The following is a 21,751-nucleotide window of genomic DNA, read 5'->3' on the forward strand; positions in this document are numbered from 1 at the left end:
TATATATATATATATATATATATATATATACATATATATGATGTACTCAATACACTCCGCTCAGAAATGTTCTAACACTTTTTCCCTCACGATAAACTTACACTATCATACTATTTTCAAAGCTAGAAGACTCCATCACTCTTCCATCCGAAGCTTCCACCTCAGGTACGTAACTGCGAAAACATCTCCTCTTTCCCGCCGCGTCTCAGGTCGAAGAAACTACAGCTCCCAAGATCCTTTGCGGGTAGTCATGACGTCACTGTTCTGCGACTCGGCCAATTCTGTCGCAAGGACCTGTCATGGCGGCTGCTAATTTAGAGGCTTAATTGTGTAGTGATCGTAGGTAAGTAGGGTTATAGTCGTGCAGTCTGCTGTTATAATTAATGGGAAAGGAGAATTATTAGTAGTAGTTACTTGATATGGAAATGAAGACTTTGTTCTAGGTGTTTTATTGTAGTACATAAGTATTTAGGCATCTTCTATATCCATCCATCAGTAATGTCTCATCCTGCGCATATAGTGAGTGGTAATTCAGCAGACCATAATGAGATCTCATACAAGTGATCACTTCTACTCACTGTTGTGGCCATTTGTTATTGCTTAAATGAATCTAAACCTTAAACTGAATTACTCAGTCTGAATTATTGATCTACAACAGTCTTATGTCCCCTACAGAGCTGTGTGTTTTTTGTGGTTATAGGCTATAAGCACACCCTGTATAGTCTCCTTGCATTTTTTTACATTAGTAAGTGGTTTGTACCACAAATTAAAGCCCCCCCCCCCCATATCTACAGTCAGGGGTGTAGCTATAGGGAGTATGACTATAGCAGTCGCTCCTGAACCCTGTGAGAGCCACATACATCTCTCTGCCGTATAAAATATACCACTAAATGGCACAAGGCAGGTATGGGCCATATCACAGATTTTGTATCGGAGTTCTGGACTTTCAAATTACACCTCTTTCTACAGGATAGAGGATAAGTGTCTGAAAGGTGGGGGTCTGATCGCTGGACCACCACTAATAACAAGAATAGAGTCTTCAGTCAATCTCTAGGGGGCTGGCATTAATAAGTGAACACAGTAATTGGCTTCACTTAGGCAGTCCCTTAGAGATGAATATAGCAGCAGCACGTATGTGACCTGTGCTGCAGATCTCTGGATTAGTGGGACCTCAGCAATCAGATTTTGGTGTACAATCAAACTTTAATTTGGTACAACCTGTATGATTTACTTTTTCCTGAAGTATGTTGTCTGTTGATGTATTTTCTAGTTATACTCTGGTTTTTGAGCTGTTCAAAGGGAAAGCATTTGTTCTTTTCAGATAATGAAAAAACACTGAGAGTCCTGAGAATGATGTAAAAGATATCATTGCCATTATTGACATATCAGTGGCATTATTTTTGGTACCAGTATCACAGCACTGTATCACACTGTCAGAGTGTCCAGCTGTACACTTGCATAGACTTGTACTGCCAAGGGGACCTCCGGCAATGTTCGAGAACATGAAAGACCCTCTTTAAGTGATCGGCATTAGCATATAGACTTGTCAGAAGATGGAACTTATGTATGAGTTGGAATGCTTTCTGAGCTCTACAAAAAAAAGAGGTCAAAGATATACATTACAGTACAGTTCATTTAATTGGCAACATTACTTTTGAGAACTTATTCAGAAAAGTTTACCAATCCTTGGTGAGGGGCTTAATGACTCTCTACACCTTGAATCATCCCCACAATAATGAAGCATGTTGAACATGCCTGGTATAACAGCTTATTTGTTTGCTGGGTCCATATCATATCCAATAAAAAGTTTGTGGGGTTTTGTTTTTTTAAACAGGATTGTAAAATGAAGCTGGTAAATTTGAAACAGGCCATTCTGCAGGCATGGAAGGAGCGATGGAGCGATTACCAATGGGCTATCAACATGAAGAGATTCTTCCCCAAAGGCGTTACATGGGACATCTTGAATTTAGCAGGTTAGATTTATCAAGCTCCTTCAGCTTCTGATTTATTGCTGTTGTTGTTATTACTTTATTTTGCTTAATTATATAGCACCATCATATTCCGTAGAGCTTTACAGACATCGTCAGTCACTGTCCCATATAGGGCTCACAATCTACATTCCCTATTGGTATGTCTTTGTGTGGGAGGAAACTGAACTACTGGGAGTATTCCCATACAAACACAAGGTGAACATGTAAACTTCTTGCAGATGTTGTCCTTGATAGGATTTGAACTCAGGACTCCAGTTCTGCAAGGTTGCATTCCCAACCAAGGTTTTTCCCTATAATAACACTATTCAGGAAATGGAACAAATGTCTAATTTCTTGGGATCACAGGTCACATGTAAAGCGTGCCTTCAGATCCATAAAATAAAGGGAATTGAGTATGCAAGCACACTACCACTTCCTAGGGTGGGACCTCCAGCAATCATGCCCTTGCCCCCTACTATAAGTGTTATTAGGAGATGGTAAGTGTTATCAGTGGAGAAAACTACAGGATATGTGATAAATATCTGATTGTGGGGACCTCTACTAGTCACTAAAATGTTCCTCTTCACTATTTGACATGGTATGGGGAATTTTAAAAGCAGCAGTGAAGCACACATGGTGTTGTCTTATTCAGATGTTGTGGACTTACTGAGGCAACTAAGCACTAGGTCTGAGGATCAACTACATTCCTCCTAAAGTAGCTAGTCCCTGTAAGATCTATTGTACAATTTACAAGCTGTACACAGCTTACTGAGAGGTACATATTGTTATAAATCTTGCACATTGGTCCAGTCATTTTTATCCATTTGAAGGTTTTTTTTGACTGCAGATGTTATAGCTAAGTTTTTATTCCTCTCTCTACAGAAGCACTTTTAGATCAAGCCATGATCGGACCTGCACCCAACCCTCTTATCCTTTCCTATCTCAAGTACGCCATCAACTCTCAGGTATGTCCGTTTCCACCCAGCTGAAGAAAAATCACAGCATTCTGCACTCTCTAAAACATAATGCAAATCATTATTCAGAAACTCACACACTGATCCAGATTTAGGTATACATTTTACCATTATCAGAACTTCTGAAGACTGTCCATATGTCACACAATGGAAGTAGTATACCACAGGGTAGACGTTTCTTTTGTAAGTCAAGCCAAACTTTATTGAGACATCAAGAAGTTCAAAGAACAGGAAAATAAAATAAATGAACGGAGATGGTTGAAAAGAAATACACATATAATCCTTCAGCCATCTCCCCCCTCCCACAGCTTGTCAGTCTGTCAAGTAAAGACTCCTCTTTTTCACCATAAACTGCCAGGCCCACTGTACCTCTCATTATTCCCCAATATCATGCTCCCTAACATAGATAATCTGCTTCTCTCTGTGATCTAGCCATTTTTCCCACTGGTTCTCAAACTTTTGTAATGTCCCTATTTTTATATAGACCTTCTGTTTCATGCCTGCAGTGAGATTTAGAGCCTGTACTACCACTCCAATTCCGGATGGGACCAAATCCAACCATTGTTTAGCAGTGGTTTTCTGGACATGATACAAAATCTTCGAGATTGACACCTGTTCCATCCTTAACCCCCTTCTCTTCCCCAAAACATCCCAATACTCCCATGTTCAGACTCATAGTCAATAAGCCCCCTGTGCATCGCTCAATTTATCATCATCTCATCATCATCTCTATTTTTAGTATTACCATGGTCTTATACACTCTGTGCACTAAGAATAATTGTGAGCGACGACGTGCCATATCAATTGACAAAGAGATTGGCGACTCCATCACTGTTTTCCAATGTACAGCTAACTGCGGTCCTACAGCTCTCTCCCAACTTAGGATTTCCCACAAAAAGATCCAAGATGCCTCAATATACAGAAATGAATCCCCTAGATGCTTCCACTTTAACCACATATCCCAACACTCCCATCGATCCTATATTCAGATCGACCACCAAGGCCTGCGCTTATATGACATGTCTAACAAATTCTTCGCTGTTGTTTGAATGGGTTCAATACCCCGTCTATATGTAATTAGTACAAGGAGTTGGTTCCCTTCTGTTGCCATCTATTCATTTCTTCCAGCTGCAATATTTCAAACAAACAAAGGTTATGCCAAATAGTTGTATACACGGTGCACTTCCCTATTTCTAAAGTAAGTTTACACTCCCACCATACCCTATGTATCAGAGAGAGGGAAGGTTTACCCATGGCCTTCAGTGACCCCAGCAGGTCAATATGAGAAACTGGCGGTGTGCTGGATGACCTCCCCTCAGTTAATGCCCATCCGTGGAAAAGCTGAAATTGCGCCACCAAAAAATAAACCCATGCATTCTGTAGTGCCAATTCTGGGTACCCTGTATACTAGATCTCAAAATAAGTTACGGATTCTCCTAAATCAGTATTTTGTTATTCGCACCGTAGAGTTATGCACTACATAGAAAATCTGTGGTATTACTATAATTTTATTTACGTTGGTCCTCCGTAATGCAGAGAGGTAGTTTGGACCACACTGTTATCTTCTCGTTCAACCTGAAATTTTTCTGAATAAAAGTACTTGCATTATATTTCGGTTGAGTGTGGAGTTTATGGACATTTACGTCATTTTAATCAATGTACAAGTTTTAGGTACTTTTCTCCATTACAACAAATCAGATTGCAATGGGCCAGGTTATTGGGCTCTTAAAGGGATTGTCCAGGCAAAAATGTACACCCAAATTATTTTTTAAATTGGCCGGGAGCAGTGGATTTGCATGGACATCCTCTTTAAGCCCTGGATAGGTAATGAATGAATGCACACACACAATATAGTCTATCATTTCTAGTATTTATTCATGATTGATTTAATATCAGGTTAGGGAATTGCAATCTCATTTATCAAGACATGTGAAAACCTATATAGATTTTTTTCCCCCTGCAGGACTGCCAAAAATCCACCAGTGTCCCATTGTATATGTGTAATTAAATTAAACCGCTTTGACTTCCATTGTTCGACTTTATGAATACATGATTTGTATTACTGTTAGTAAATGTGATGGATAAACCAAAGTATATTACATTAGATTAAATCTTATTATATGTAATGTAAGATGTACCATTTATTTATATTCTCTTAGATGGGTTTTTGAGCATATTAAAATGGTTTTCCAAGACCAGATATAGATGTCCTGTCCTTAGGGTAAGCCATCAGTATCATATTGGTGAGGGTCCAACATCTGGCACACCGACCGTTTAATATCTGCGCATAGTACGGAGACAAATGCAGACTGCACAATACGCTGCTTAGAGGCCATTCTGTGCTATTGCAGCTCAGATTGTGGGGTCTGGCTCCTGGTATCAACACTGATCAGGTTAAAGGCATGAATGGTACTACAGTGTTGTTCCCATTGCTCCCATTAACAGCCACTTCCCAGTGTACAGAGATGTGCTGTTCTCCAGTGTAGCAATTAGTTCCAACATCTCAGTGATGGTGCCAGAAGTTGGAACTCACCAATCAGATATTGAATAGGAATAGGACCTGACCTGTACCGCAAGATAGAGTTGGACACGTGTCAGTCTGATATTGATGCACTGGAAAACCCCTTTAAAGTTAGACAATATATAAAAGATATAAAATAATGCAGACCACGGTCATTCTATATACAGACCACGGTTATTTTATATACAGACCACAGTTATTCTATATACAGACCACGGTTATTCTATATACAGACCACAGTCATTCTATATATAGACCACAGTCATTCTATATACAGACCACGGTCATGGGATATACAGACCACAGTCATGTGATATATAGACCACGGTCATGTGATGAACACAGGTGCATAGCTTGTAAGTCTCAGCACAGTAATCAGACATCTGCCTGGTGACCAGCTGTGCACCTGTATGTATATCACATGACTCTAGACTGTATATCACACGACCATGGACTGGTTTTTATGCACTGGAAATAAGCAGAAAATATGAAAAGAAGCAGAGATCTAGAAAAGCTGAAAAATATACATAAAGTATATTGGAAAACTATGCAACTTTTCATTGTACAACCAGTATTATTTATCTGCTGATACTGCACAGTCCTTTTAAAGGGAATATGTCAGGTCCATTTGGGACACTAAACTACCTACAGGTCCTTATGTACCAGAGCCACAGTGTCAGCGCTAACACATCTCTCAGTGGACCCACATGCGGCAAAGAAGCTGACTTAACCGTCTGGTTTTCACTGTAGCTATGAGCCACAATTCCTAGGTAGCAGGCCAAGCTTTTCATTGTAAAGGTTGAAAACCATGACTGTGATAGCAATAACTGAAATGCTGGGGGGGGTGTCTGCATTTTCTGTGCGTGGTTAAATCCATCCACGAGACCACTACTGTACATTGCAGCAGGTTAGCCGGAGATGTACCTCCGTTGTTTCAATCTGCACATGCTGGACCTTGTGCTTATACACAGTGTAGCTGAGGTGTATTTCTCGGGTTTCCGTGAACAACTCATCGGATTCTTCTCTAGGTAAGTATGAAGATTTTTCTTTTTCATTGTGGCCATGGATCTTTTTAGGATAGGGCTGTTGCTAGACCTCCAGTCCATAAGGACCTCTGGGTACTTTGGACCTGACAGGTTCCTTTTAAAGGATGCACAGAATTGAAAGTTTTAGTTAATAGATTAATGTGATGCAGAACCTTTAGATTAATGTGGATTGTCTTTTCCTTAGATGGTATCATACTCTACAGTCCTGACAGCGATCAGTAAGGTAAGTCCTACAGTTTGGGTCATGTGTGCATAGAGTCAACATAAACTAAGTTATTTTATTGTGGGTTCTGATTAGGGGGCAAAAATTTTCAAAACAGATTTACCTGTAAAGTAGACAATTATCAGCTAAGGGTCATTCACCACTCTTGACAGACTGCAAAAATGATGGGATCAAAACTGAGGGGAATAACTTGTTTTCATGCTTTAATAAATCTGCCCCAATAAGTCAAGTTCAGTCTCATGTGACTGCTGTAAAGTATGTCTCTAAATGCTGTTAAAAGAATATCGAGTCAAAAGATCATAAAATAATACAGGTTAGATATAAAGCCTGTATCAGTGTCTGATTTTATTTAGTTAAGATCTGTAGATTTTCAATAAAAAATATAGACTTTGGGACAGATTCAGTTCTATAATTTTTTTTTTTTTACTTTGGTCTTAATTGGTGCTTCGCTGGCATCAGATGCAACCACAACTCTTAAAAGGCATAGGCCTCTTAGGATCAGTTCACACAGTGGAAAATGAAGAGGAAATCGCTCTTAATTTTCCACCGCCGGCTTTTTTGCATGGCTAGCCACGACGGGATGCCGATGCAATGCATCAGGATTCCGTCACGGCATCCCACTGCGGATGAATGGGCCTAATCAGGAGATCGTCTTGAACTGTGGATTCTGAGATCAAGCAGGACGCTTCTTTTTTCCGTGTCCTGCTGCAATCTCTGCCTCCCATTGAAAATAATGGGAGGTGGATTCAGGAGGAATTTGCTCCGGATTCCCCAAAATCCGTGGCAAATTCCTCTATGTGAACTGACCCTTAACCAGGCACTGTTTAATGTCCCCACCAGTCGTGGCCCCTCCTCCCCAGAGTAGCGCCACAGATTTTGTTGTCCCCCCTACCACCACCACAGTGGCTCCAATACTAACCTCACTGCTCCCGGTCTCTTCCCCTGCTCCGGGTGCACATACGTCATAGTTGTGCTCCCGGAGCAGGGGAAGAGACCAGGAGATGCTAGGGAGAGAAGAGCAAAGTAATATCACTGAAGCTGCCCCTAAGTAGGCCGCCAATTTGCGACGTAAGAAATGGGTCAACATATCTCTTCTCCCCAGTTCTACCAATCCAGCTAGATCACAGGCAGCAGATTACAGCATCAGAGATTGCAAGTGACTTGTGGACCATGTGTATGAGGCCCTATCTAGCCAATCATTGACATGCCTGAATTTGGACCGTATGGTTTCTTGCAGTAGTATGGAAACCAATATGGTTCAAATGATTCCTGGAAATATATGGTATGTTGCCCAAAGTGTCCATATAAAGTGCTGTGTAAGGGAGATAGATGAACCATTAGACCACAGAAGTAGAAGAGCATTCCCTGGTGGATGGACAAGCTTCTTTTCGTCCTAGGGAACCAAGCAGCTTCCAAACAGTACATGTTTGGAGCGTTAACTAAAAATAGTCTAAGATCCAATGTACTTAAATAAATACCATAACTGGTCTCTGTTTGGGGGTCTCTAATTTTCCATCTCAAGTAAACCAGACGGAATTGAAGATGAGGATATTTGTCATATGGCAGGAGCTACAGAAAGAAGACTGTTTTTCCCTTTTACAAAGAAACATTGGCTGGTCGGAGGCAAATGAGGACTGCGTGTTTACACTTTTATGTATACATTTATGTGTACATAATATCGCTCTCTGGTCACCTCGCCTCCAGAGCGGAAAAAAAAAATCAAGTCTCGAGCTGAGAAACGCAAATATTTACATTAGCGGAAGAAATATGGTCAGCAGAGAAGGAGATGTATGTACCAGGAATTTAACCCCATAGGATCTGTGGCTAGCAACGAGCAGAGGGTTAGGTGGGGTTTCTCATAATCACAAGCTATATGGAGAAATATACATTTTTGTGGTTGGGAATGCACAACAGAAACAACATAAATATGTGGTAAACAGTGAGAATGTTTAGTGGGATCTTATGTTCAGCTAATGAATGGCCAACGGCCCTCTTAACTAGACAGTATTGAGCATAAGGAATGATCATCGATGCAGTGATCTGCAACATGTAGTTCTCCAGTTGTTGGGAACTACAAGTCCCAGCATGATCTCATAGTAGTAGGCATGATGGATATGCTAGAATTTGAAGTTCTGGAACAGCTGGAGGACCTCAGGATGCAGAACTCCTAATCTGAAGATATTATTTATTTACCTAGAGGGCAAGTATTAAAGGGGATGTGTTATTAAAGCTCAGGGCCACTTATCTTCACACAGTTTAACACTCTCTAGGCTACCTCATGGTCAGCCCATGACTAAAATAGGCCACTCATATGGCCTTCGAGGAAAGCAGAGCAGAGTTGTCATTGTTGGTCATAGTGTTTGGGCCCCTGCCTGTAATATATTATAGCCACCAATGTCTGACACTACCCCTTTTTAAGAGCATGTACTACAGAAAATTCACTCTGTTTGACCTAGACTACTAGACAAGAGGAAGTGGTCTTCTTGACAGAACCTCAACTGGATGTCACCCAGCTTTTCTAGATCCTTAAACTGTAGTTCTGCAGAAATACACCGTTATCTCTTATTACTGCATAACTAGGTAGACTTACTATGTTGAGGCTTGGGAGAGTTGGGTTATGACTGTCTACCATTACAGCTCCTCTAGTGACTTTATCAGACTCCTTAAGAGAAAGAGAAGGGATCTTCTTATAATAGGAAATATACATATGTGATATGGTTTGCTATATTGTGATAATGATGATTCCTTGTTCCATCTTTAGTTTGAAGACTTCTCTAGAGAGCTCTGCGTCCAGTCTCTGTTGGAGATCATGGACATGTTCTGTGATAATCTCAGGTATAATATCTTTGATTTTTTTTTTTTTTGATTTTTTTTTTTTGCTGTAGACCTGACATTAGATTTGTCTCTTGACCCTTGTATTGTTGATAGTGTTGCCGTATGAAAAATATCTCAAGTAGGAAATGGTCGGAATAAACAGAAGTTCTTCAGCTTTATTAAAACTATTTTTAAACCATATCTCAAAAATGTTTGTTCTTAGGAAAGCTGACAACCTGTATAGCAAACGTACAACCGCTCAATTTTGGGGGGGAAATTGTCTCCAATCTTTTCAAGACTCCTGAATAGCAAATTCACTTACTTATAACATTTGGTTTAGATGCTACAGGTTTGCTGTTCAGAAGCCTGGGAAAGCTGAGTAAGGGGTCCCTATCAGAGTTGAAATGGTTGCTTTATGGTTTGTAACCCCGATTAAGATCCTAACTAAGATGAGACCTGAATTATAATATCAGATGGCCATGATATTTTACTTGCAACTGCACATTACAATAACTTTCTAAAGGGGTTTACCTGGCACTATAATATTTATGAGAATTTTTTAGGATTGGTCATCAATATCGGATCAGTGAGGGGGTTCCACACTCGGCAACCCTGATAGTCAGCTGTAAAGGCTGCAATGTTTGTTCTTTAAGCAGGGGACATCACGTGCACTGTGTTATGGCCATGCTGCTGCACTATGCAGTGTACAGCGCTGTACGTGATGAGCAGTGAATGCTGCAGCCCCTTCAAATAGCTGATTGTTGGGATTTCCGAGTATCGGACCCATACAGATTCTAATAATAGGTGATCACTATCATCGTTTCAGAAAACCCTTTTAAAGGGGATGTACCACAACAGGTATTCATTACATTTCCAACTCTGCGACCAGTACCTATGTCTAGATATGATCCACCCCAGATTCCTTCCCAGCTCTCCCCTTCTTGCTAGTAGACAAATCCATGCTGTCAGTGGTGGTCTTCTTTATGAGAACAGCCTAGCTCACTGAGCTACTCTATTTTTCTATAACTCCCATAGACATTAATGTGAGTTACTAGAATAGTGTGGAAACAGCTGGTTCTGAATATCACACGTTACAGAAACCGCGTATCTCACTGTTCTACATTCACTTTTTTAAATGTTATAGAAACAGCATAAACCTAGCAACTGTGGATCTGGCTTCAGGATTGAGTAAACTGGACTGGGTTTGGTCTGTGGTTTTGGAACTGGGGGTCACTTCTAAACAGATTTCTGTCCTACCTCTGGGACACTCGCCTATCTCCTATGAATATGCTGTACGTGTCTTTCATGGCACAACTCTTCTAAGCACTGTGTCTCATAGATATTAATGTCTTCTGTCACAGCTGTCATGGTAAAGCAGAAGAATGTCTAAGCCTATGTCGGGCCTTGATGAACGCTGTAAACTGGCTTTTGCGAGGCTCAGCCTTCTATGTGGAAAAGTTGAAGGAACTTTTAGACCCTTTAACTGGAGACAGTACTCTGTCACTGTGTCTGAAGAGGCTTGAGGCCCTCCTCAATAGTACCAAGAACATGGCTCTCATCCATATTGCCAAGCTTGAGGAACCGGGTAAGTATACCTGTTTTGTTGCCACCAGACAAGCTTTTGCTTAGTTTGTTAGGGGGACATCTCCAGATTAAAAGGGTTGTCCCACAAACATTTTGATAAATTATTTAATTTGGCAAATTTGTGGTCAACCCCTTTAAATTTTATTCTCATGTCATCAGCACCATCACACAAATAGGGGTGTACTGTGACTTTTGTGTCTTATATACAGTACAGGGCAATAGAGCTGCAGATTGGCAGATCACTATGATGCAAAGAGTTTCGGTATCTGGACCACATTCAGTCTCGGAAATGCAATATAGTGTCCTAAATATGCTTGTCCAGCCCAGAGTTGTTTAATAAAATGCCCCAGTACGTACTAATAGTTGTACATCTGGTGCATATTTTTCTCGATCAAAGCCAGAACAGTACACCTAGAGAGGGTAGGTTGGTGACAAGAATTAGCTCTCATTCTAGATTACATATCCTTTATTACAGACAGTGCTTAAAAGGAGCCTGTTCACATAATTTAGAGTGTCTTTAAATGGCAGTACCAGAGACGAGGCACAATAGTTCCCTCAGGATGTTCCCCACAGTGCGGATTGTCACTGTACATCCACTGTCTATGGAGTCCATAGTTCAGGTGCCAGATTTCATTGGTACTTTCAGTGACATAAGGAACAGGAAAGCCATCAGTCAAGTTGAAAGGATAGGGGTTGGTAAAGGATAACTGATAGAAGGCCTAGACGCTTCTCTGAGATGACCATGTCCAGTGGACGCCTGCAGGCTAAAAACCCATTTTATTATGTTGGTTTTATGAAAGCCACCATAGGTTTTCTACCATTTTTTGTGACCTACTCTACCTTGTTACGGGTATAGTAGTGTGACACGTTCTGACTGAATCCAAATGGAGATCACAACAGAGGGAGACTTTGTGATCAGCTTATTACCATGGGACCCATCTAATATTCCCATGGTAATAAGCTAATATTCAATGCAGAAAACCTCTTTTAAAGAATTTTTGAGGTTTCCGTAAGGAGGTTTGAGATCCCCTGCATATAGGAAAACTTCTAACTCTCAGGCCAAGTAGTCCTTTTTTCAAGCCTAGTAGTTGCCGTCCCTCATTTTTGTATCAGATTAGCAATGTCTTCTAGATCGTGGTACTTGTATTGGGCTGTACTCTCTAGCTGGCAGATGTGTCAGACCTTGTTATCGTGTCTTCTTTACTTGTAGCCTCCTGGGCATCCGTGGAACAATCATTGCTACGACTTGCCGAGTGCATAAATCTTCTTCCCAGTGTTCAGCTGAGGAGCAAAGCTGAAGATTGTGTCTCCTTAATCAGGAGGTATGGCCTTGTCCCACTGCATTATTCGGCTAGATGTATACTTGTGTCACGGAGACTCTATACATTTTCCTTTTGTATTTTGAAACTAAAAGCAGTGAACATCTTGTATATGTGATGCCCCGAGTCTGTATAATGTTCAATATAACAAGATAACTTCAGACATTTTGTATCTGCTTAACTTATGTACATGTAATATGTGCTATTCGCTGACAAGTGTATAGAAACCTTATAATTGCCCCTATTCATCTGTGATGTATCCCCCTTTGGGTAAGGAGGAACTACGTTGTATGGCTGTGAAAAAAGATCACCATTCCATAATGAAGATTTCTCATTTAGTTCTGTGAATAAATAAGCTGTCGGACTCTCTCTCTCCTTATAATTTCTGAACGTTTTTTGGAAGACTTTATATGAGCTTACATAGAAGAAAATTTTACACCATCTTAACTAGAAATGGCATAAGAGCCAGTCAGAACACCCAACTAATATTGGGATTGAAGGGGGCCACAATAGCTGTGGTTGGCAAAGACACTGCAGCACAGACTTTTTCACAACTGTGTGATGTGACACTTGTTCCTTGTTTTATATTACTACAACTTATTGTTGATATGGCAATGATTCCTTGATAAAGACTTACTCTAAAAAACAGACAATATGGCCAGATATGTCTCAGCTCCGTAAGCAAAATGGAAGCTTTGGAAGAGATGATAAAAGTCCCTCTGGGTGACCCAATGACAAGTATAGCGGATTGTCAGCAAACATAGCTGACAACGATAACTATGAACATTTCACAGTTCCAAACCCCCCCCCCCCCATAAAACTGATGTAATGTATTATGCTTGATGCAAGGCCTGCGAGACGGATCATTGACGTTTCTCTGGCCCTGTGCTTGGCATGTCACAATATATCGGTTTTTTTCATCGTGTTTTTTTGATATGAAAGTCCTTCTGAGATGCACTCAAACAGTGGCTGATAGCAATTTTGGCATTTGTGGAGTAATATTTTGGCACTTTCCCTATCCCAAACCACTTCCCTAGGGCTAAAGTGATCTGTGGTTTCTTCCTTCAGCCAAGGCCATCTGAAGTCTGGTTAATGTTGGTATGATGCAATTGTTAGGCGTGTTAAATGTATGGGGAGAAAAAAAAAGTTGACTTGTTTGTGTGTATGTTGTGACATTGTGCATGTGTTGCGTGTCCGTCGACTGCTGGCTGCACAATGTTTATGTGTTACTGTATATTTGTATAGAGGAGGTCTGCAGATATGTTTACATTGCAGAAGATTCTCTGTAAGTTAAAAGATGCAAGGCTGTTAGTGGCTGCACCAGGCTGGTTCCATCCTCAGAAAAAGCGTGTCCATCTAAATATATATATATATGTATGTATGTGTGTGTGTGTGTGTGTGTGTGTGTGTGTGTGTGTGTGTATACATATGTATATATATATATATGTGTGTGTGTGTATATATATATATTAGATGTGTGTGTAAACATTTAGTCAGAAACAGATGTTTCTGAAGATGCTGACCTCTCAGAGGTATTATTTCCTGCCATCCTAAACCATTGTAGAGTATTCTGACCCAAATGCAGAAGACACTGGTTTCCAGTCTATTCTAAAATGCATGACATTGATGCATATGACAGAACCATCTTCTCATGTGCACGGGTCTAAATTTCTCTGATGTTTTCATTCTTCCACCTCCTGGTTGTAGTTGCAGCATATCTAGTAGCGTAAGTCATTTCATCACTCTGTATGCTGCTCTATGTAAGAACAACATATTACAGATACAGGTCCAGACTCATAGTAACCAAAAAGTAGGTGCAGTGAAAGAATATAGTGGACTCATAGTTAATTCTAGTGTATACATCAGAAGCGTGCTTCCTTGCATTTATCATAAGAGCACTTCACATAACCCTACAGAGCAGACTGTTAGTCAGTGCTAGTAGGAGTGGGGACATTGCTCCCCTCCTGAATACATATGAGCTCCTGTTAGCCAAACTGTAGAAAGTTTTTACCTAAAATTAAAAGACCTGATGGGCCCTGCATTGTGTTAATGTACCCGTCAAACATGTTCCTAATATTGTATATATATATTCTCCACAGCATCCCATCAATGTTGTGTGCACATTCTGACCAGCTGCATCGGACTGGATTCCCCACAGTCCATGCTGTTGTTATGTTAGAAGGCACAATGAACCTGACGGGAGAGGCGCAGCCATTGGTGGAACAGCTGAACACAGTGAAGAGGATGCAGGTAAGACTGTGAATAAGGCTGCACCTGCAGTGGACTAACCATGACAAAGCACCAAATTGGAATTTAGGGAGATCTATGTTACAAATCCCCCAGGATAGTCCGAGGTGATCCAACCTGTGGCTCGCCAGCTGTCTTGAAATGACCATTCATAGCTAAATGTAAAGCCACAGGCTGTCCTAGGCTGTCTGTAGTTACTATTAGCTTTCATGATAAACCAATTTTCTCCAGGGTATTACTTTAACAATACATGGGTGTAATTTCTGATCATTGCTCTGTCTTCCCCTCCACAGCGGATCCCATCCCACCTGTTTCTACTTGAAGTCTGGAAGGCTTGTGTTGTAGGGTTAATAGAGTCCCCTGCAGGGACTGATGAATTGAAATGGACTGCATTTACCTTCCTTAAGGTATGTTCAGGTAAAATGTTGAACAGGTTCCAATAGGTCCCTGAACGCGTATGATCATCAGTCATCAGACACGGTTACATAGCCTCTTGTACAATAGAAAACTAATCTGCCTGGGAAGAGAATGAGGGTTGACGTCTGACGGCATGACAACTGTCCTTCACTTGAAGGTTATTGTCGCATTCATCACTTGTCCTTCCCTACGTGGAAACTGTCACATCAATCCACTCTGAAAAACTGAGAATTCATTTTTGTGTGTTGGAAAAGACAAGGCATTGGTCTTTTATTGTTTAGTTCTGATCTAATCCTCAGCCTCGGTCCTTTGTCTTGATTTCTACTGCACTTACTCATAGCAATTTCCAATAGAGGTGCAAGAGCATTTTTAGGGAGAACAAATGAGATTGAGAATGAAAAGAGCATTCAATCTAAAGAATGAAAGGACCGATGGTATTATTCATACATCTGTATATCAATTGTCTCCTCTCCAGATTCCACAAGTGCTATCAAAATTAAAGAAATTTTGGCAAGCGGATCAGGTAAGGGGAAAAACAAAGCGAGATATAATCATTCAGTTGTTATGGTGAATACTCAGTGCTGCCACTACCCTGTCTCCATAGGATTTTAATGAAGATATGAATACTGCTTTTGAGTATCTGCTGAAACTTACCCCTTTATTGGATAAAGCTGACCAGAGATGCAAGTAAGTTGTTCCTGCTCTTTTAAAGGGGTCTCTAGTTGAGCAAAAAATCTCCATAGGGTGAAATCATGATAAAATAAAAGAAGTATTAGCTGTTTATTTCCCTACTGCTTTTCCACTGCCATTCTCCCAATCTTCTCACTGAACTCAGCAGCAGTAATATATACCCACCAAAAGTGGGGGCTTACAGTATTATTTATCTATCTGACACGCTGGTGCCAGTTACATAGAAAACCAATTCATTCTATGTTCTTTAGAGTGGTGAAGTGTGCTTAGTAATCACTTTTTTGGGCAATTGGTTCCACATCTATCCTAATATGGTGTCTGTATTCTTCAGCTGCGACTGTGTCAGTCTATTACTTCAGGAATGTAACAAGCTCGGCCTGCTTTCCGACCATCACTTAGATCACCTTGTGGCTAAAAGGTAACATATCTTGTCCCAGCAGCCATCTTTATTTACATAGCTTTAGAATTTCTTTACCATAATTCCAATCTCCTCCTCTGTTGTTTTTCCAGATCTGCAGATCGAGAACAGGCTCCCCGCTCATCTGAAAGTTCTGCCATTCAGCCCAATCCAGGCCTCATTCTCCGAGCAGAACCCACTGTGACCAATATTCTTAAGGTGAGACATTAAAGACTGCAGGTTTAACCATAGGTTGTGGTGGATCACTTATGTAGCGTGTTTCCTCTAAGACCCATCGTGTATTCACACCTTAAAATAACAAATGAATCCGGCATCTTATTACTTGTCCTTAAAATAAATGTAGTGTAGGTCTCTTACCGTTCAACAATTGCTTAAATCAGTAGTCAGTGTAAGAAACTTTGTAATATATCTTTTTAGAGAAAATGCCCTTTTCTCCAATTAGGCTTCTTTGCTCTTCCACACTCCCTCCTAAACTGATATTCTCTGCTGAGTCTGTCTTGGTCTCCCAAGACTTTCCATCAGTAAACTGAAGTCTCTAATTGCATATGCCCTTACAAATCTATGGATAAAATAGGAGGAAGTAAAGGTAGAGTGTAGGGAAAAACACAGACATACTGGTGCAGCTAGTAGTAAGTTTTCAGTCTCCCTAAGGTACTTTGTTTAAATGAATACTGTCCAGTACTACTCTATAGTGTTCTACATGGTGGTTCTGCTGCTTCCGGGTGAGTGAGATTTAGGGGCAGAATTTCCTGTTTTCTGTTTGTGCTCTTTGTAGGAGACATCATAGCAGCTAGCCCCCATCTACTAGCTCAAGGAGAACTGAGCATTAGAAAGCCAGCAGAGGTGGAAACTTACAAAATGTAGGATACAAGATATATATTGGCCTAATATAGTGTTATTTCTTGTGTACATGCAAGGCAGCTTATACTGAAAAGTCATCTAAAGTATGCTTTAAAAGAGATAGGGACGTTCTTTCTTCCCCTCTGTGACACATGGCTGCAGATCTTGTTTCCTTTGTATATGTGCAAGGTGGTCTTGCAACTTTACATTAATCCCTATCCAAATATCACTGTAATTGTAAAGGACATACCCAAGGAAGCCCTAATCTTTCCCTTCAGCCATGTGTATTGATTGTGTTGATGATCTTTCTAGTCTCCTGTAACATGGTAATGCAGTAGTAGTAATTCACATGGACTGATGTTTGTTATAGAAGACCTGCTTCTTTATTAGTTTTTTCTGTATTACAGACGATGGATGCCGATCATTCAAAGTCTCCTGAAGGTCTACTGGGAGTCTTGGGACATATGTTGACTGGGAAGAGTCTGGATCTCCTGTTGGCTGCTGCAGCTGCCACTGGCAAACTGAAATCTTTTGCCCGTAAATTCATCCAGTGAGTAATAATATGTGCTGGAGATAGGAGATGGCTGTAAAGTGTTTCTAGATTGACCTATACATAACACTTTACTGTTCCTGCAGGCTGAATGAATTTACCCGACATATCAGTGCTGAAAGCTGTAAGTCTCTGAGGTTAACTATTGATTTAGCTCTATGCAGTCAATATTTTCAGCATGGTTTGCATTAAAAATTGACATCAATATATATTTTTATCTTTACAGCAAAAGCTGCCTCTACTCGTGCCCTTCTGTTCGATATCTCCTTTCTCATGCTTTGTCACGTGGCACAGACATACGGCTCAGAGGTACTCCACTAACCAGCCACTTCAGTCTAGTCTAACAATTTTACCTGGTTATTTCTATGTGAGGCTGCAAAAAGTAATTTTATATAATTACCACCAGGGGGAGCCATTGTTCAATATTTAGCCCACTGCCTCCTAGCTGTTAGTAACAATGCGCAATGACTCTCCATACAAATTGCAGTTTATTCGCTGTATATGCAGATTCAGTAAGTTGTATCTAGAAATACCTGCACTGTAACAATCGATAAGCTTATATACTGTATATAGGTAGTACAACTATTGAGATTTTTAAAGTCTTTGCAAGAGCTCATGGAAAATGTAGGGCTATAGGAACGGTCCTCCATTAATCCTACACCTTAACTGCTGGATTAATGGAGATCCATCTACTGGGACCTCTGGCAATCTGCAGAACAGGGCTCTCTATTGCACCCCCTGCTGCAAGACAAGGAGAAGTTTAATGAAGTGAGATTAAATAGAGCAGTGTGCATGCTTAACTCTTGTTTCCTTCACTGTTCCTCATGCCTTGTAACTGGGAGGAACAGGGAATAAGGAACTACTGATCTGAAACCCCCCTGATCTCAGTTATCATCTATTTAGTTAATAGATGAATAATGGTTATAACCAGAATGCCCCTTTAAGATGACTAGGTTCCTTATATCTGCCAGACAACTAGAAGTTGTGGATAAGTAGAGATGGTTTTTCTTACCTTGCACATAATATTTCTTTTACAGATGATCCTGTCAGATGGCAGTGCGGGGGGAGAGACTCCATTCTTTGAAAGCTGGATGCAGACGTGTATGCCAGGAGAGGGCAAAGTGCTCAACCCAGAGCACCCCTGCTTCCGCCATCCTGATATCCCCAAAGTGGAAGCCTTGGTAGCTCTGCTCAATACATCCACTGAGATGAAATTGGTGTATGTACTTTTATGATGCACTCCCTGAAAAAATAACTAAAGCTACTCTAGCGCACTCTAACATTGCACATGCTGATGCATGTCCCTTTCCTTTCTAACTAACTTTATTTGCATAGTGCAGTACAACTTACCTGCATATTACATTGATGTTTGTTTTTGGCTTCTGTTTTTTTGCAGTCAGACAAAGTGGCATGAAGTTTGTCTCAGTATTCCTGCTGCAATTCTTGAGGTTCACAATGCTTGGGAGAATGGAGTCCTGTCCTTTGAAGCCATCCAGGTATCTCTAGGAATCTGTATACTTGCAATTATAGTTGCCTTGATTTTAGATGTACACATATATACATACATACATACTTACAAACATGTTTAGAATAAACAACAAAATGGGCAGCACTCCAAAGATTCAGTGAAAAAAGCATGGGCATTGTAATGGTACACACATAAAGTATACATAATACTATCAATTAAAGTGTACAAAATGGTGATCAATAATCAATCACATCATATTTCTTTTCATACTTATACATAGTGTAATCCAGTAATAATCTCATGATCTAAATGATATTCTCCATATGGCCAATAGTAGTGCAATGTTGTATACACTTACAATGATTTATCACAATCTGTACTATGCTTAATTGATACTTAAAGGGGTTGTCCCATCACAAGGATCCTATCTATACTGCTTGTTAATGTGGATGTAAGACTTTTCCTAAATACACTGCTTCAGCAAAACTGCTTTGTCTGTCCACCATCTTACTTTATTCAATTCTTTGTGGCCACAGCCCTGACTTAGCTGCTCATGAGTCAAGTGATGTATCTGCTGCTCTCAGGGAGGAGGGGCTAAGTGCACGGGAGCGAGCCTGTGTATCTAGCTATTCCTGTGTCTACACCACATGACCTACCTCCCTGCTCTCAGATACGGGAGAAGAGCTGCTTTCATTTCTGAACTCGTCTTCTGTTCTCTCAGTTATCAGGTTAGCTAATTCAGTTGTGTTCATTATGGCAGATACAGGCAGTCTCTGTATGTAACACAGAATGGAGTTGCTGCTGCCTGTACTTCATAGTTCAATATGGGTGGGCGGAGCTACACACGAATTTGGGGCGGAGCTAAACGGCAGGTTGCCTGTGAAACCCCGCCCACCAAATGATGCAAGAAACCAGGAAGAAAGAAGATTTTACAGCAGTAAAGACGGCTGAGTATGTGAGGTGGGAATACCCCTTTAATTGCTTAATGGTAATTAACATATATCCAACAGCTCTGTAACAATAAAACTCATTAATTTTTTAATCCAGTGCAGTCTTTGTTTGGACAGGATCTATTCCACTGCCATCTAACATTCCCAGCTAAGCTGATACCATGTTATGCTTGGTGCAGAACATGATGGAGTGGTGCATGACTCAGGAAAATCAAAGGACAATGAACAAAGCGAGAACTATACGCACAACTTACCAGGCTGCTCACTAGTCGTAGCACAGGATATACATTTTGCCAGAAGTGTTCCTTTAAATTCTCTTGACACTATGACCCCTATCTCTTACCGAAAATAAATACAGTATGTCAATACTTCTGTCTCTTAAAAGGGTTTTCCAGGACTCGCATATTGTTGACCTATTTGTAGAATAGATCATCAATGTGTGATCTGACTCGCAGGATCTTGACTGTCTGTTGCACTTGATCACTGCTGCCTCTTCCCTATGGCAATGACATCATGCTCATCAGTCACATGGCTACAATAGCAGCTCTGTCCTAGTGAATGTAGCTGAGATGCAATACCAAGCACAGCCAATATGATATGTACAGCACTACTGTACTTGGTATATTGAGAAGGGGACACAGCGCTCACCTAAACACTAAGGTCTCTTCAAACAGCTGATCTGTTGGGTCCCGGTTATCGGACTCCCACTGATCACATATATGTTCATCAGTATGTATGTTGCAGGAAACACGTTTAAAGGGGTATTCCCACCTCACATACTCAGCAGTCTTCACTCTTGTAAAATCTTCTTTCTTCCTGGTTTCTTGCATCATTTGGTGGGCGGGGTTTCACAGGCAACCTGCCGTTTAGCTCCGCCCCCAAATGCGCGTGTAGCTCCGCCCACATTGAACTATGAAGTACAGGCAGCAGCAACTCCATTCTGTGTTACATACAGACACTGCCTGTCTCTGCCATAATGAACACAACTGAATTAGCTAGCCTGATAACTGGGAGAAAAGAAGAAATGAAAGCAGCTCCTCTATCTGAGTGCAGGAAGCTAGGTCACATGGTGTAGACACAGGAATAGCTAGATACACAGGCTCGCTCCCTGCACTTAGCCCCTCCTCCCTCCCCCTGAGAGCAGCAGATACATCATTTGACTCAGGAGCAGCTAGGTCAGGGCTGTGGCCACAAAAAATTGAATAAAATAAGATAGTGGACAGACAAAGCAGTTTTGCTGAAGCATTGTATTTAGGAAAAGTCTTACATCCACATTAACAAGCAGTATAGATAGGATCCTTGTGATGGGACAACCCCTTTAACCTTTAGATGCAGGTTAAGCCTGTTTATTCTTATTTAGGCCTCAAGATCTTTCTGCTGTCTTATGGAGATATATCCAGACCCTTAACTCTTTTTGTCAATTGTGTTTTATATTACAGAAAATCACAGACAACATTAAAGGGAAGGTTTGTAGCTTGGCCGTGTGTGCTGTTGCCTGGCTGGTGGCTCATGTTCGTATGTTGGGTCTAGATGAGAGGGATAAATCTCTGCAGATGATCCGACAACTTGGAACACCCATGTATGGTGACAACATACTGCAGTTTTATAATGAACGGTAACCTTTTTACCTTCCTTATGAAATAACATTGCACTTCAATGATCTTGTGTACTGGTGTTAGACTATCGTCTTACATTGTGGACAGTTCTGTTGTGCTCCTTC

General features: G+C 40.8%; 1 protein-coding gene across 2 annotated transcripts in view; it reads left to right on the forward strand.

The window, feature by feature from the left end:
- The first annotated feature begins 270 nt into the window (after positions 1 to 270).
- MED24 (mediator complex subunit 24) overlaps positions 271 to 21,751 on the forward strand; it is a 37,002-nt gene continuing 15,521 nt past the window's right edge. For both annotated transcript variants that reach the window (XM_075278264.1, XM_075278265.1), the window contains exons 1-19: positions 271 to 343; positions 1,835 to 1,973; positions 2,853 to 2,935; positions 6,696 to 6,734; positions 9,496 to 9,569; positions 10,910 to 11,133; positions 12,343 to 12,454; positions 14,551 to 14,701; positions 14,992 to 15,105; positions 15,591 to 15,638; positions 15,720 to 15,802; positions 16,137 to 16,223; positions 16,316 to 16,421; positions 17,471 to 17,613; positions 17,700 to 17,737; positions 17,840 to 17,922; positions 18,651 to 18,832; positions 19,010 to 19,109; positions 21,471 to 21,646. In XM_075278264.1, coding sequence (XP_075134365.1) covers positions 1,844 to 1,973; positions 2,853 to 2,935; positions 6,696 to 6,734; positions 9,496 to 9,569; positions 10,910 to 11,133; positions 12,343 to 12,454; positions 14,551 to 14,701; positions 14,992 to 15,105; positions 15,591 to 15,638; positions 15,720 to 15,802; positions 16,137 to 16,223; positions 16,316 to 16,421; positions 17,471 to 17,613; positions 17,700 to 17,737; positions 17,840 to 17,922; positions 18,651 to 18,832; positions 19,010 to 19,109; positions 21,471 to 21,646 — 1,973 coding nt within the window. In that variant the 5' untranslated portion in view covers positions 271 to 343; positions 1,835 to 1,843. The remainder of the gene's footprint in view (positions 344 to 1,834; positions 1,974 to 2,852; positions 2,936 to 6,695; positions 6,735 to 9,495; positions 9,570 to 10,909; positions 11,134 to 12,342; positions 12,455 to 14,550; positions 14,702 to 14,991; positions 15,106 to 15,590; positions 15,639 to 15,719; positions 15,803 to 16,136; positions 16,224 to 16,315; positions 16,422 to 17,470; positions 17,614 to 17,699; positions 17,738 to 17,839; positions 17,923 to 18,650; positions 18,833 to 19,009; positions 19,110 to 21,470; positions 21,647 to 21,751) is intronic.

The sequence above is a fragment of the Leptodactylus fuscus genome, chromosome 6, assembly GCF_031893055.1.
Source record: "Leptodactylus fuscus isolate aLepFus1 chromosome 6, aLepFus1.hap2, whole genome shotgun sequence".
Taxonomy (NCBI): Eukaryota; Metazoa; Chordata; class Amphibia; order Anura; family Leptodactylidae; genus Leptodactylus; species Leptodactylus fuscus.